Consider the following 16,706-nt stretch of genomic DNA (forward strand, 5'->3'; position numbering starts at 1 on the left):
TCTAAACGTCAAACTGCGCAAACAATCGGTTTGCTGGCAGTACTCGCTGAAATTCCATCCCACGTGAGGTCTCCGGTTCATGAGCCACCGTCCATCTCCCGGAACAGCCGCTGCCACGGTTCCCAACCTCGCTGGTCACCTGCGGCGTTCATCAAAACCACAATTTCGAGCTTTGTCGATTTTGATTTTCAGTCTGATATCAATAGTTTAGCAAACTCCGATCCCCATAAGAAAAGTAAATTTAATTGAAACCCTAGCTCCATCGAGCAGTTTTGAAGAGATTGGGAGCGCTGGGGGCAGATCAGTCTCGTCAGGGCCCGTTTGCGGCGAACCTGGGTTTATGGTTCTTCCCCTTCATTCGTAACCCTAATGCTCGCCGAACCGGATACCTAGGCCAGCTGCCTCCCATGGATTTCGTCAGTCGCCACGCAACGTCCGACGCCGACCAGAATCATGCCTCTACATCGACTGTGGAGCCGACGAATTCTGTGGCTCCAAATTCCTCTAACCGTTCTGCTTCCGCTGCTGCCGGCCCTGCAGTTCCTGAGGAGCCAGAATACCTGTCTCGCTACATGGTTGTCAAACACTCGTGGCGTGGTCGGTATAAGCGTATTCTTTGCATCTCGGAGTCTGCGATCATTACGCTAGACCCTTCGACGCTTGCGGTAACGAATTCGTTTGACGTGTCCAACGACTTTGAGGGGGCTGCTCCTGTGCTGGGCAGGGGCGACGATGGCGACGGCGGCGCGCAAGTGTTCACTGTGAGTGTGAGGACGGACGGACGCGGAAAATTCAAGGCGATCAAGTTATCTTCGAGGTATAGGGCGAGAATCCTTACGGAGATGCACTTGCTCAGGTCGGGCAAACTCGGGCAAATCACTGAATTCCAGGTGCTTCATCTGCGGCGGAGGACCTCGCATTGGGTTCCATATGTAAGTTGACTTTTTTTTTATTTTGTTGTTCTAAATTGCTTAGTTCTCTCTAACTATAACCAGCTATAGCTTGGCCTTATGAGGACCAGTATCTTTTAGCTAAATGCTTTGACATTGTTCTTTGAGTAACTGAACTTGTAGCCATGATTTGTTTTGCTGATGGAAGTTATTGGCCATGCAAGTTTTGTTCTTCCAGATTTAAAAATCATTATTTCAAGTGTGAGAGTACCTACATTAGTCACCATTTTATCTGAATACCAAACTCTAGAAGTTCAGTTTCAACCGTTGGACTTGCATTTTTTTCGTTTTTTGTAAAGTCTAAGAATGCCTACATATTCCAGATTTAAAAATCATTATTTCAAGTGTGAGAGTACCTACTTTAGTCACCATTTTATCTGAATACCAAACTCTAGAAGTTCAGTTTCAACCGTTGGACTTGCATTTTTTTCGTTTTTTGTAAAGTCTAAGAATGCCTACATATTCCAGATTTAAAAATCATTATTTCAAGTGTGAGAGTACCTACATTAGTCACCATTTTATCTGAATACCAAACTCTAGAAGTTCAGTTTCAACCGTTGGACTTGCATTTTTTTCATTTTTTTTTCAAGTCTAAGAATGCCTACATATATCACCACCTAATTTGCTTAGGAAGCTCTGTCAATTCAATTCCAGTGGATATATGAAGGCAGGACATTTTGCTGGTAAACTAAATTTGAGTGGAAAACTGTTAATTCATGTTTACATATGCTGTTAGTTTTAATGGCATGGTATCCCACCCTATGCTCAAGCCAGCCATCTTTCTTCATCAATATGAATCCATTCATATGACTCCACCCTATGCTCAAGCCAGCCGTCCTTATGATTTTATAGGTGCTACGATCTGCTTCATATCTGGCATTCACTTTTTGTATTTTAAATTCTGCAAAATATTCTCATGCCAAAATATTCTCATGCCTTTATGCAAATTAGATAAGTTCAAATTTTTAGTTTTTCCTCAGTCTATCACAGTACCACATAAGGTTGAAGCCTGCAGTGTTTCCGCGATCTGTGTTTTCCTTTAGCGCTTATCAGTTTACCTGTTGCATTTTTTTTCTTTTTTATTAAAAAGTTTCATGACATATTTATTCCTCTTAGAAACTGAAAGTTACAGCTGTGGGAGTTGAACTAGTAGAAACACAGTCTGGAGTTATAAGGTGGTGCTTGGACTTCAGAGACATGGATACACCTGCTATTGTAGTTTTGACAGATAAATATGGAAAGAGAAGTACTGAACCTGAAGGGTTTTTACTTTGCCCCTTATATGGAAGAAAGAGTAAAGCTTTTGCCGCTGCCTCTGGTAGCGCCAGCTCCACAATTATTTCATATATTGTATGTTTGCTTTCCCCTTTTTAAAAGCTTTTGTTGATTTAGAACTTATTATTACTATAGAAGTTTTGTTTGCTTCATATGTACACTTAAGAGCAAGTTTTGTAAAACTAGACTGGAGATTGAGCTGGAAGAATGAAAAATTTCAATGTTAAAAGGCTCAACCATGGCATAATTACTTGCAAGGTATAAAATTTCTAATAAAGATGCAATTAAGAGCTTGAAAAATATTTCAGGACATATAAATCATTTCCATGAAAAAAGATAAATAAATTTATGCTGTGAACTTATTTCCAGCGGATTTTCTCTGTTTTAATTTTTGATCAATCAACTTATATACCACGACGTTTTGGTTAGCTTAAAAAGCTTAAAAATCATCAATTACTACAATATATCATAGTATTAACCTTTTCTTTTTTTGTCAAACAACAATTGAGCCTAGGGGATTAATCTATTTATGGATTAATGAACACCTCATGATTAGAGATTTTTAAAATTTTTTTGAAATATTTTGAATCATTTAAAGTTTAAACAAGCTCTTGTTTTTATAAAATCCGTATTGGTTAAATGATCTTACGAAGCATTGGTTTTTCTATTGCTGTTTTTTTTTTTTAATTTTCTTCGGTAATCCAGTTCTAACTGTTGGTTGCGACTAGCCATATGACTGATTTGCGGTACAACCTGTCCAACTGGCATATTTGGTTTGGTTTTTAACATATGATTAGCTTCATTCTTGTGCAGACTAAAGCTGCAAGATCTTCGGTTGGTTTGTTATTATCCGTTGACACTTCTCAATCACTGACCATACCAGATTTTATTAAACAAAGGGGTAAGTTTATGAATGCGAGCATTCTTTCTTTTCCTCTTTCATGCTTTGCTAGATTTTATTATACAAAGGGGTAAGTTTATGAATGCGAACATTATGACAAACATTATTTCTTTTTCTTTTTCAAGCTTTGTTAGATTTCAAAGATAAGATCGATGTATATGCTCTCTATTATTTCTTGCATGTTAGTCTAGTTGTTAGTCATACATGTTTTATCTTTTATGAGATCAAATTCTTCAGCGCTCTTTATGAATATCGGAGTAAGGAAACAGTCCTTTTTTGTTTCTCTAAGCAGAAGGCCAATGTATATTTGTGATGGTGAAATGAAATTTTCAGATTGTCAATCAGGTTTATGACGTCTTTGTTAATAATCTTTTGATGTTAGGTAATATTAACTTATTTAATATTCTTGCATGATGAACAGTATTTATAATTTTTACTTTACCGTTGGGAAAAATATTTCAATTGACAACCTCAATGGTGCTTTAATCATTTAAAACGTATGTTATTGCAACATGTTCCTATTGATCTTAAGTAAAAGTTTCATTAAGTTTGTACTCTTGAGCTATTCCCCATTTCCATTGAATTTTTCCATATAAAAGAATGTCACTCACTTATATTATTATTGTAAATGCTATGCATTTTTCAGTCATTTAGTTATATCCTCAGTAAAAGTTTATGATTAAATAAATTCTTCCTAAATTTCCATATTTTGTTAATGCTGGTTAGCACCCACATATTGAAGATGATTATTGCATTGAGAAACTTAATTTTATTAGGGCTTTTTTGGCATCAATTGTGTTTCCTGTTTTTGTTTTTATTTTTTATTTTGTTTTCGAAAATAAGTTTTATTGATATAATTTTTATATGTTTTTATATTTTGTTTTAAAAAAACAATTGAAGTTGTTTTTAAAAATACTCGGAAACATTCTCAATCAAATATGTTTTAATTTAAATAAATAAAGCTAAATAAAAATAAAAAATTAAAGTTATTCTAAACAGCCTCTTAATATATCTCATCAATGTTGGCCATGCCTTCAACTTTCTCGAAATCATTTCTTTATTTGAGCTGGTCATGCCCTCAATTGAATTAGGCTCTTTGATCCAGTGTAAGTGAGTTTTGGTCACGTTATGTTAAATTTTTATGTTTCTAGCATTTTAAAGCTAATATCTTCAATAGTTCATTTTTTTTTGCAGCCAAGCAAGCGGTTGGAGGAGATCAAACCCCTCTTGGGGAATGGTCTGTTACGAGATTGCGGTCTGGTGCACATGGTACAGCTAATGTCATGGGCTTAAGTATTGGTGTTGGACCTAAGGGTGGACTTGGTCAACAAGGGGATTCGGTGTCTCGACAACTTGTGCTTACAAAGACTTCATTGATTGAAAGGCGCCCTGATAATTATGAGGTATCCCTTACTATAATGCTTTAATGTCTGATTTGTACATGTGTTCATCAACATAATTGTTTTAATTTATACTTCATTTTTTTCAAGCCAATGCTCTTTATTGACCTAAAATTCTTCCCACTGGTGTGAATTTGTATTTTGCAACTAAAAAATTAGTTTCTTTTAACTTGCGTAGCTTAGCTGATTGCCAAAAGGCAATGGTTTGTTAGCTTGGATTTTTGCTGGGTTTTCTATTTTTTTAAAATGTCATTAATATTTTGTAACACCAAATGTGTTAAGTGTTAGACATTTATAGGTTGAAAATATGTTTTTTTTAATGCATGCTTCATTTCGAGGCCCTTTTGGTTTCTTTCTTTTTCTAGGTATATGGGCTTATGCTTTTTGATGCTAGGAGATATTAGTCTTTACACATTTATTTGTTTCTAGATGTAAGTGGAATGCCCATCTTTATTTCACATTCAGTCTGTTGATTAGTTGGTGCCAACTGTATTGAATTTTGTTGGTATTAATTTTACGTGAATAACTCTTTTTGGCATTACTAAAGCTCCCTGGTTATTACTTACATGGGAACATTTTGACAGCCTATTCTTGCACACTTGGCTTTGATTCATTTCCATGTTCGATGCTACTAATGAAATGTTGTCATGATATGCAGGCTGTTATTATTCGATCACTTTCTACAGTTACTTCTCTTGTAAGGTTTGCTGAAGAACCACAGATGTTTGCTGTGGAATTTAGCGATGGTTGCCCTATTCATGTATGACTTATTTGACCCCTTTGTTGTTTTCTCTTGCCCTAAGATATCTTCTAACTCTTCTTGTTTCTTCATTTCAGGTTTATGCGAGCACATCGCGTGATAGTTTACTTGCAGCTATACGTGATGTTCTTCAGACTGAGGTGGGAATTTTTAAGTCCCTTAAAATGCTTATTCTTGAAATGTCTTATTCCTTCATGTCTTCTTCCTACTTGAAATGTCTTATTTATCAACGTCTTTCCCCTTTTTGCCTTTCATAGGGACAATACCCTGTTCCTTTGTTGCCAAGATTGACCATGCCTGGTCACCGATTAGATCCTCCTTGTGGAAGGGTATATTTGCAGACACAACTTCTTGTTTCACAGCGCCCTGTTGCTGATATAGAAAGTGCTGCTATGCATTTAAAGCACCTTGCTGCTGCTGCCAAGGATGCTGTAGCTGAAGGAGGTTCAGTTCCTGGCTCGAGAGCAAAGTTGTGGCGTCGAATAAGGGAATTCAATGCATGCATAGCCTACAGTGGTATTCCTCACAGTGTTGAGGTGCCTGAGGTAGTTCTTATGGCTTTGATCACAATGCTTCCAGCAACTCCTAATCTCCCTGCAGGGGCTCCACCCCCTCCACCTCCATCGCCAAAAGCAGCTGCTACTGTGATGGGCTTCATCGCATGCCTGCGTAGATTACTTGCTTCAAGAAATGCTGCATCTCATGTAATGTCATTTCCTGCTGCTGTAGGGAGAATAATGGGATTACTCAGAAATGGATCTGAGGGGGTAGCAGCCGAGGCTGCAGGGCTTATTTCTATGCTTATCGGTGGTGGTCCTGGTGATCCTAGTTTAGTAATGGACTCAAAGGGGGAACGACATGCCACTTTAATGCATGCTAAATCAGTGTTATTTGCAAATCAACATTATGTTATCATCCTTGTCAATAGGTTGAAACCAACCTCTGTCTCACCTTTGCTTTCAATGGCGGTTGTTGAAGTTCTTGAAGCCTTGCTTTGTGAACCTCATGGTGAAACAACACAACATACTACTTTTGTGGAGTTATTGAGGCAAGTTGCTGCATTGACTTATTCTCACTGTTTGGGCGTCCTGCTGTAAGTGTTAGGGAAACGGTTGCTGTTATCATGCGTACGATTGCAGAGGAAGATGCTATCGCTGCCGAGTCTATGCGAGATGCTGCTTTGAGAGACGGTGCTCTCCTTAGACACCTGCTTCATGCGTTTTTCCATCCAGCTGGTGAGAGACGTGATGTTAGTAGACAACTTGTAGCTTTGTGGGCTGATTCATATCAACCTGCTTTAGATTTACTGTCAAGAGTTCTTCCTCCTGGGCTTGTTGCATATTTACATACACGTTTTGATGAATCCTCTGAGGATTTACAGAATGATGATGCTCCTTTGACCAAGAAGAGGCAAAGGGGCATACTGCAACAAAGAAAGGGTCGTTTTATGAGGGGTGTAACTTATCGTGAAAATGATTTATTTCCTAGTAATGGCGAAAATGGAGATTTGGTTAAACAGATGGGGATCGGCACCTTTGAGGGGACTCAGAATTATGAAAGACATACCCAAGAGTCCATTTCTATTCAGTTTCCAACATACACTTCAGTTCCTGGTGGTAACATGGCAAGTGAATATTCTTATGCTGCAACCCCACAAAATGCTAATATGGCCACTGCTTCTGCTGACAAGTTCCTTCAAAATACGCAGTTATTAAATCCAAATCCACTTTTAACTGATTCTGAGGCCAATCGAGTTGACTCCTTAAATTCTGAACTACCTGCTCCTGCTCAAGTTGTTGTTGAGAGCACTCCTGTAGGGTCTGGTAGGTTACTGTGTAACTGGTTTGAGTTTTGGAGGGCATTTGGTTTAGATCACAACCGTGCAGACTTAATATGGAATGAACGCACCAGACAGGAACTAAGAGAAGCTTTACAACTTGAAGTTCACAAATTAGATGTTGAGAAGGAGCGAACTGAAGACATTGTGCCGGGAACTGCTGTGACAAAAAGTGACGCAGAACTTGAAAGTTTACCTAACATATCATGGAATTATGCTGAGTTTTCAGTTAGTTACGCCAGTTTGTCAAAAGAGGTCTGCGTGGGCCAATATTATCTCAGGTTATTACTTGAAAGCAACAGTTGTTGTCAGGCACAGGATTTTCCTTTACGTGATCCAGTTGCTTTTTTTAGAGCATTGCATCATCGTTTCTTGTGTGATGCAGACATTGGGCTTACTGTGGATGGTGCTATTCCTGATGAATTAGGTTCCTCGGATGACTGGTGTGATATGGGTAGATTAGATGGTTTTGGTGGAGGAGGTGGTTCCTCAGTCCGGGAACTATGTGCAAGGGCAATGGCTATTGTTTATGAGCAGCACCATAATGTCATTGGCCCTTTTGATGGTACAGCACATATTACAGTTTTGCTGGATAGAACAGATGATCGTGTATTGAGGCATCGCCTACTTCTTTTATTAAAGGTGGATCTTTGAAAGCATATTTCAAATAATTTATATATATAAATATTTGTTTAATATTTACTTTCTTCTGTGGGAATTTGCTTTGCCTAAGTTGTTCAAAGGATTCTCTAGTAGATTTATGAGATATGTTTGTTGGTAGCTTGTTTTTGCTAACTTCATAGGCCTGTTTAGATGCATCTTATTCTGGAATTTTGATCTTTATTTTCAATACCTAAACAATATTTGCCAGATGCACGATACTAAAGTTGATGGACCGAGCTTACTCAAAATTTTAAAATTTTTCTGGGTTATTTTATACTTTATTGAACTTGATTTTCAGGATTAAAATTTTCTGAAGGGCGTGATAGAGCTAATGAAGATGTTTTATATATGATGGATGGTTTATCAATGACATATTATGTTCCTTTCCCTCTTTTGTGTGTATATTGGTTTTTACTTGGTGGCCACTTAAATAGATACAATTGGTACTTTTTTATACTAATTTGAGCTTGAATGGTACTGTTTGGGCACATTGCAAAGCCGCATAAACTTCTGTCTGGGATATTAAAACCAGGCTCTAATATCTTTTCCAGTAGTTTGGTGCCATGTGTTGTTTATTTTTATTTTATGTTATTTATTTCGGATCCAATGGCATAAAATGTGAATGAGTATTGGCGTTTCAATTATTTAAGGTTTACTTAGTTTTTTAGTAGCACATTAACAAACATTGCTGTTCATTTGTTTGTTGACCTTAGTTAAAGAGTATCATCCTATTAATCTTTGGAAAAGCTCCTGATCATTTTGGGTATTATTTCATATAAATGCATCAAAGTTGGTTTTTTTCCTCTTTTTTTTTTAAGCGTCATCCTTTAACTCATCATTTCTTAACCAGTTCAGTGTTGTTGATTACTTAATAGCATTATTTCTTATGATGATTTGGCCATTATTAATTTAAGCAACTGTCAGTTCATTAGCATAATCTAAAATGATATAGGTAAGGTCTTTCCGTAGCTAAATGCCTGTAGCATTTTATTTTTAGACTTTATAAGTATCGTTTGTTTGCTGTATTAAACATGCTTAACTCGATTATTGTCCCACTTTAATTACTGCCTCTCTTTATCTTCTGTATCTGACAGCTGGTATCCTGTTCTTGTTATGTGGTAGTGCAGGCCTTAATGAAAGTTCTTCCTAATGTTGAAGCTTGTGTTTTAGTTGGAGGGTGTGTCTTAGCTGTTGATCTTTTGACTGTTGCCCATGAAGCATCTGAAAGAACTTCCATACCTCTGCAGTCTAATTTGATTGCAGCAACAGCTTTCATGGAACCATTAAAGGAATGGATGTACATGAACAAGGATGGTGCAGAAATTGGACCTCTGGAGAAAGATGCAATTAGAAGGCTTTGGTCGAAGAAAGCCATTGATTGGACAACTCGATTTTGGTCTTCTGGTATGCTTGACTGGAAGAAATTGCGCGACATTCGTGAATTACGTTGGGCACTAGCTCTCCGTGTTCCTGTTTTAACTCATGTTCAGGTAGTTCACTACTATCAAATTTTGATCAGCAATGTGGTTATATTTGCCATACATTATGCCACAACAGTAATTGAACATAAATATCAGCCCCTATTATTTGGAAGTTTTTTTAATTTTCTAGCACACTTCCTTGATGCTGAAGTGTTTAGTTTTTTTAAAATTATGCGCCTCATTACTTTCATATATTTTTTTTCCCCTTCCAAAATAACAGTTTTTTATTTGAAATCTATTTTCGTTGTTTAGGTAAACTGACAATGTTGATTAAGCAAAGTGCATGATAGGTTGGGTTTGTGGAGGGATTTTTGACCTTACTCTTCCATTAGAAAAGAGTTTGCCATTTTTATTCAAATTTTTGCCCTCCAAGTCACATTGTGGGGAAATTAACTGTTGCACCATGCTCGCTTTCTTCGCCTGAAGATTGATGATTATATAATCCATACATTTCCATTGTTAATCTTTGTACATTCGTCCTTTCTAGCCATAAAATATTACACACCAAATTTTCTTATGGTGTAGAACAGATTATTGAATTAAGTACTTCAGCTTATTCCATCAATCATCTTTCAGTGCTTGTTTGAAAGTTTGTAATTGTGCTTTATCTTGGTAAATTAGATTTTTAATTTCAAGAAGTTCAGAGAATATGAAGCATACTGCATGGCACAGTTGTCTTTCATTTTGTATGCGCTGAAGTTTGATCTTAGTTATGGAGATGAGAAGCTTCACTTTTTTGTTCCATGATGCATACCCACACTTTATATTTCTTACAGGAGTTTATAAATCACAATATCTATGTTATTATGATCTTTCAAATTGTTCATGAACATCTTGATTTCTGGATGCAAATAGAGCAAACATTCACTTTATGAAGATTTTTAGCTTGATCACATGAATGCAATCTTAGTTAACTCTATTTGATGGTGTTTTGAAGTAAAATCAGGCATCTTAATTTTCTCTTTTTTTATTTTTATGCTTTTTACTGCTGTTGTTTCATATATTTTTTATGCTCGTAGTTTTTTTTCATTGAGTAGAACCGATCATATTTTTGGTTGCATATCTTTAAAGCAGATTTAGATTTTTGATCGCTATTGGAGTAACCACTAATTGAAATGGTCTTTTGCACCTTAATATATTTTTTTTCAGTGTCAGACTCAACCTTTCCTCTTTTATTTGTAGTTCATATGTACATTTGTGTGATACTTGGCCAATTTGTCTTGATTTTCCTCCCACATTGCTTTAGTATGGAGCTAATCAAACATTTTGCATATAGGTGGGGGAGATTGCATTATCGATATTGCATAGCATGGTGTCTGCACATTCTGATCTAGATGATGCTGGAGAGATAGTGACCCCAACACCCAGAGTTAAGCGTATTCTATCAAGTCCTCGATGCCTTCCACATGTTACGCAGGTGATTTTTGACTTTCCAGATTGACTATGTAGTTGATGCATTATATATGATATAAAAAATTATGAGGAATGCATGCTTCATAAATTGCATATTTTTTACTTGAATTAAATTGGTCATGCATGCGTAAATTATGTATTTATTAGTTACTCGGACTCTATATTCCATTCTTTAATTCACAATTATGGTTTCTTTTTTAAATCTTGCTTCATATTCTTACATATGCAAAAGTTAAAGGGGTAATTACAAAAAAGGCCAATTCTGGCTTTTTAGAAGCTATTAAACTTTTGAGGTTTTATTTTCTCATTATACGTTAATGATTCAGTCAAAGCGCGTTCCTTCTTCCTTAAATGTAATACTTGGTTCCATATTATTTTTTTTTTTTTACCTATTTCTGTGCATATAATATGACTCATTAGAGATTCAGTGCAAACGTGATACTTGTGCTGCCAATATGCAATAATGCTAGACATCCATTGCATCTCTTTAAAAAAGCTGATAGAAGGTATCTTCTAGAAGAGAAAAGTGCTATTATTAAATCTGCATGACATTCTTCTGTTATCACATACAATACTTCAAAATGTTATTGCCTTGCTTTTAACAAGGTTGTCAAAGTGAAGGTCTTGCGTGGGAAGATTATTAAAGTAACTTGCACCTAATAATAATTAATTTTTTGCTGGTTTTTGGTTGTCCTCCTAGATTCTCTAAAAGTTAAATGCTATGAAATATGTTGGCGGATATAAATTTTTTTTATTATGGATTACAGAACTATTATATGTGAGGATATAAATTGAAATATTTTAAGCAACCAAAACTTAGTCTATAATTGAGCATCCATGAAGCGGTATTTTTGTGCTTCAAAAACGATCATGAAATATAGACACGTTTGATGGTTGCTTTTAGAATAGGAAAGCTAATGCATATTTATTGCAAAAGTTACTGGAGTGGTATATAAGAATAGACAATCAAGATGATATAAAAGAAATAAAGGTGGCATCTTTATGCAAGAGTGCAGGAGCAACAATTGGAAGCTGGGAAGGATTACTGTAAAAAGATGTGATGCACTACCATGGACATGTATTCAACATGGCTTAATATAGGAAATGACCAATTTTAAAATTAGGGCACTAGAAAGGTTTGGTATGATATTAAAAGATACAAATTGTAGGACCATATAACCAATAACTTTTATCATAATTTTATAGACTTCTAAATTAAACATATACAAAAATAATAATTTGTTGAATGCTATTGTCACCGTACGAACAACAACAAATACTGTATTACAGAAATCTACAATGCTAGGGAACATCAAGAACTAAGCAAGGCTACTAGACTAACCCTTAAAGGAAACAGATATTGTTAATGAGTATTTTTTGTAATAATGCTGTCCACATTTTGGGTTCTGATGTTTAATTCACTTCGCTTGAGCAACTCCATCTAAATCCTTTTGGTCAATAATAATCCCTACTAAAATTGATTATTTCGGGCCTCTTATTCATCCCCAATGGACTTGGTCAGATCCCAAAATCAACGCTATCTGCACCTCTGTTTTAGCTAATTCTACTTCTTCACTTCCAAATTCCAACATGAGGCCTCAGAACAGGAAAGCTGCTGGCGATTTAAGATTGTTGCTGATCTATTTGCCTAGCTGGAATGAAAGTTCATCCGGGAACCTGCAAAGAAAGTTAGAATTGATTAGTAGATTAATTGTTCTAGAATCCTACTAAATAACTGGAAAGAGCAAATGAAAACTGAGAACCTAGTTTAAAAACTTTTTGATTCAAGATAACGATGGAATTCCTAAGTTCAAAGGTGATCTTAAGATGTTTTCCTGATTAATACTGCTGCATGGCAAGAACAGCAAGGGTGTACTACACCAAAGTGATTCCTTATTTCCTCGTACCCTTTTCTATCTAGCCACTACCGCCTGAATCTTCTCAAAAACATGAATTCTGTTGCAGCCCATCTTGGAAACCTACCACAACCAGATATAAAGTCTGGGTTGCTGGCTTTTCTGAAACAAATTGGTATTTTCAAAACTTTCGCTCAAATACACCAAAACTTTATTAGCCTGTTAAGAATACCCCGAGCTACACAAGAACAACATTCACCCCTTTTCAGTTCCTACAGAGGCGTTCATTTATAGGCCTTTTTTTCGTAGGAATTTTTCTTCCTTTAGCCTTTGGAAAATTGCTAGAGATGGAGTTCTGGGATTGATTGTAGTGGTCTCAGATTTCATTATGATCACCATCCTTCTCTACTTACCTTAGAACATGGAATCCCCTCTCTTATTCAGGAAAACTTGAAAATTAAACTCTTCAAAATGGTTTTTTTTTCTGAAGGGGCAGTTTATTATAGGCTAGCTTCTCCTCTTAATCTCTAGACCCCATTTGTTACTAGACTACCCTTGTGAAGGAAGGACATGAAAGAAAAGTTAGGGTGCGCTTATTTCAGCTGTGGCTGTATGAAATCTCAGTTCAAAAATTGTTGTGGAAATCTGCTATTTAAAAGTTTGCTTCAGAAACAATTAGTATGTTTGAAAATTCAGTTTTGAAAGTGATGTTTGTGGATAAATGCTTGAAATACCACCATGTTATTTTATTTTATCTAAAATTTTAAAATAAATATAATTTTTTTTAATAAGATCAAAAACGAAAAAATCCCTCATATTTTTTTAATTATTAGAAGTTATACATGCTTTAATTAGCCCTTGAAATATATATATATATATATATATATATATATATATATATACTTGTCCGAACCCAGCTTAATATAAAACCAATTTAATTCTTCATATTAAATAGGGGAAGTCAGCAAATAAAATAGTTTCGCAGACCAAACAAATGTCATATATTTTTTAGTTTATTTTATCAAGCCTCATCTTCAAGTCTTGTGTTTATCCTTTAGGATAGATACAGGGTTTGAAGTATATTGCTCTTTCTTTTAAACTATGAAAAATATGGTGTCAGTTTGATTTTATATTTTTCTAAACTTATATATCTATATATATATATATATATATATATATATATTAAAATGTCCTTTCATGTATAAAAATTGATAATATAAAACTATAATATATATGTTCAAAAGTTGTTTTATATACCAGTGCAATTCAAAAGTTGCTTTATATAAAAGCTATAATATTATAAAAACTTCATGTGTAAAGTATGATTTTGGCGCCAAGAAAAAACCCTGCTGTTATATAGTAAATATAACATGATTTTCCCGCCAAAAATCACGCCAGTGAGGGTAAAACAGGGAATTCAATGTGGGAAGCAGGACTTCACTGCGGGAAGTTGCCTGCTGATTGCGTTTGCAAAGGAGAAGAACCTTGGGCCACAGGTTTGTAACGCGGTGCTTGCAAAACGCGAATCAAACACCCTATTCGAGAACTCGGTTCCAAAAGAAGGATGAAAAGTTGAAACAAATGCGCCCTTAGTCTCTATAAAAAATAAAATATTACATGAACTGCCCTTTTCCGAACTATGTTGGCTACCAAACACTTCCATAATGGAAAGGACTAGTGCTATCAAACCCTTCATTGATAAAATGAATTTATGCAATTTATCTTCTTTCGCATCTGGGATCACTGCTTGATTGATCCCAACACTTTTATGGCAGGTTGGGTTGACTGGTAGCAGTCTTCCCTGTATTGATATAATTACATGCTTGTGCAATGAATCAATATGCGGCCCTCATGTCTCCTATAGCTTTTCTCTTTTCAGCTCCCAATTTGCTTATGTTTGGACTTTGGAAGGCTTTTGAATTGGGGCTATATCAATGCTGATTTCTAGGGATTCCTTCCCGTGTATTTAGTAATTTTTAAACTCAAAAACTTATTGTAATATTCATATTTTCTTTCTTGTTAGGGTGAGCTAATTTTTTTTTTAATTTTCACCTTTTTAATCCTCTTTTTCTAGGACCAATTTCTATCAAATAATAAAACACAAATTTTAATAAATTGATAGAGGGAAAAAGAGATAAATACTAGAAGGTATTTTGATTATGCATATTGGCATAGAATTGAGTTATGAGTCAGGTATACAATGTTAATTGCTATAGAGGAAAACTTAGAGGAAAACTGGAAGTAATATTTATTCAGTTTACTATCGAGTTTAAAGGCATTTTTTGTGCTTAATAGTATAGCTCTTTTGATTGAAATACTTAGAAAGTGTTTAAAACGTGTTCTGAAGGAATTCCCATGTAATGGATTTTTCTTAAGAGGTTTTAAGTGTCCATACCCAATTACCATTTTTTTATAAGTGAAAGGTTTATGAGAAAGTAGAATCAACATTCATATAGAAATGCTGGAGGAGAATGATTTGTGAACCCAATCATATATACAGTTTGGACAAGGGTGAAGGTAAGGATGAATATGCTATCTCCTGAACTTGCTATGCTTATTATTTTTATCTTTGACTTGTTCACTATGATTTATTTTATTTCTGTTGGTATCTCATTAATGCACTGTTGTTTGCCCAATCTTGAAAGATAATTAAAATGGAATTGTGGTTGCTTGCTATGTTATCTTTGGAATATTACTTGAGCTTTCGAAAAGGTGTTGGTGGACCAGGGAGTTTGGGCTGTGGCATTCCCCCCAGCCCAGCTCGCCCACATAAACCGCATGAAAAGATGCTTTTGGGGCCATAAGTTGTGAGGCTCAGCAAGCGGTATGACTCCACTGGATTACATGCAGTTGTGTCAAACAATCTCGTAGAAAACGGATGCATTCGAACATCACATCTTCCTGTACATCCACTTTTTATGATTTTACTTTATTTATGCTGACTACATTTTCTAGGCTTTACTAACTGGAGAACCAAGCATTGTTGATGGCACTGCTTCTCTTCTAAAGGCTATTGTAACTAGAAACCCAAAAGCAATGGTTCAACTTTACAGTACTGGGGCATTTTACTTCGCTCTTGCATATCCTGGATCTAATCTGCTTTCTATTGCACATCTCTTCTCTTTAACACATGTACATCAAGCATTTCATGGTGGTGAAGAGGCAGCTGTCTCTTCATCCTTGCCTTTGGCAAAGAGAAGTGTACTAGGTGGACTTCTTCCTGAGTCGTTGTTGTATGTTCTGGAGCGTAGCGGACCTGCTGCTTTTGCTGCAGCAATGGTATCTGATTCTGATACCCCGGAGATTATCTGGACGCATAAGATGAGGGCAGAACATCTTATTCGTCAGGTATTGCATTGTTTTTTGGATCTTGCTGCTTAGTTTGTAATTTGGATATTTTTTATATAACAACACTCTGCATCTGATCTGTTCGGATTTTTCTCTGCCAGGTTTTGCAGCATCTGGGAGATTTTCCGCAAAAATTATCACAGCACTGCCATTCACTGTATGACTATGCACCCATGCCTCCAGTAACATATCCAGAGCTGAAGGATGAGATGTGGTGTCATCGTTATTACCTCCGGAATTTATGTGATGAGATAAGGTTTCCAAATTGGCCTATTGTTGAACATGTAGAATTTTTACAGTCATTGTTGGCAATGTGGCGTGAGGAATTAACTCGTCGGCCTATGGATCTTTCTGAGGAAGAAGCATGCAAGATACTGGAGATATCTTTGGATGACATTACTGTTGCTGATGATGGCTGTAGTAAGCCAGCTAGAGAGATGAAGGAAGACAACTATAGCCCAAGCAAGCAGGTTGAAAACATTGATGAAGAAAAGCTTAAGCGTCAGTATAAAAAATTGGCTATAAAATATCACCCCGACAAAAATCCTGAGGGAAGAGAGAAATTTGTTGCTGTGCAGAAGGCTTATGAGCGGTTGCAGGTATTCTTTCATTCTTGCATTTATAAAAAACCATTTGACAATTAAGCTGGAATTTAACATAGAAAGCCGTTGTTTGCTAATTTAACTGTATCCCTGGAATCAAATTTATGCAAGTAGTCTTAAAGAAAATTAAATATTTGTACATCAAATACTTTTATCCCTTGGAAGTGCTATGACGCCAACCAGATTTTTGGATCATCATTTGCAGTCTTTTATCTCAAGT

General features: G+C 35.9%; 1 protein-coding gene across 1 annotated transcript in view; it reads left to right on the plus strand.

The window, feature by feature from the left end:
- LOC110020653 (dnaJ homolog subfamily C GRV2) overlaps nucleotides 1-16,706 on the plus strand; it is a 42,462-nt gene continuing 25,756 nt past the window's right edge. The window contains 12 exon segments of the mRNA XM_020718829.1: nucleotides 1-932; nucleotides 2,067-2,300; nucleotides 3,039-3,126; nucleotides 4,321-4,529; nucleotides 5,185-5,286; nucleotides 5,364-5,426; nucleotides 5,544-6,348; nucleotides 6,351-7,765; nucleotides 8,914-9,276; nucleotides 10,544-10,684; nucleotides 15,492-15,884; nucleotides 15,986-16,483. Of these exon segments, the coding sequence (XP_020574488.1) occupies nucleotides 408-932; nucleotides 2,067-2,300; nucleotides 3,039-3,126; nucleotides 4,321-4,529; nucleotides 5,185-5,286; nucleotides 5,364-5,426; nucleotides 5,544-6,348; nucleotides 6,351-7,765; nucleotides 8,914-9,276; nucleotides 10,544-10,684; nucleotides 15,492-15,884; nucleotides 15,986-16,483 (4,836 nt within the window). The 5' untranslated portion in view covers nucleotides 1-407.

Source organism: Phalaenopsis equestris, unplaced genomic scaffold, assembly GCF_001263595.1.
Source record: "Phalaenopsis equestris unplaced genomic scaffold, ASM126359v1 Scaffold000107, whole genome shotgun sequence".
NCBI lineage: Eukaryota > Viridiplantae > Streptophyta > Magnoliopsida > Asparagales > Orchidaceae > Phalaenopsis > Phalaenopsis equestris.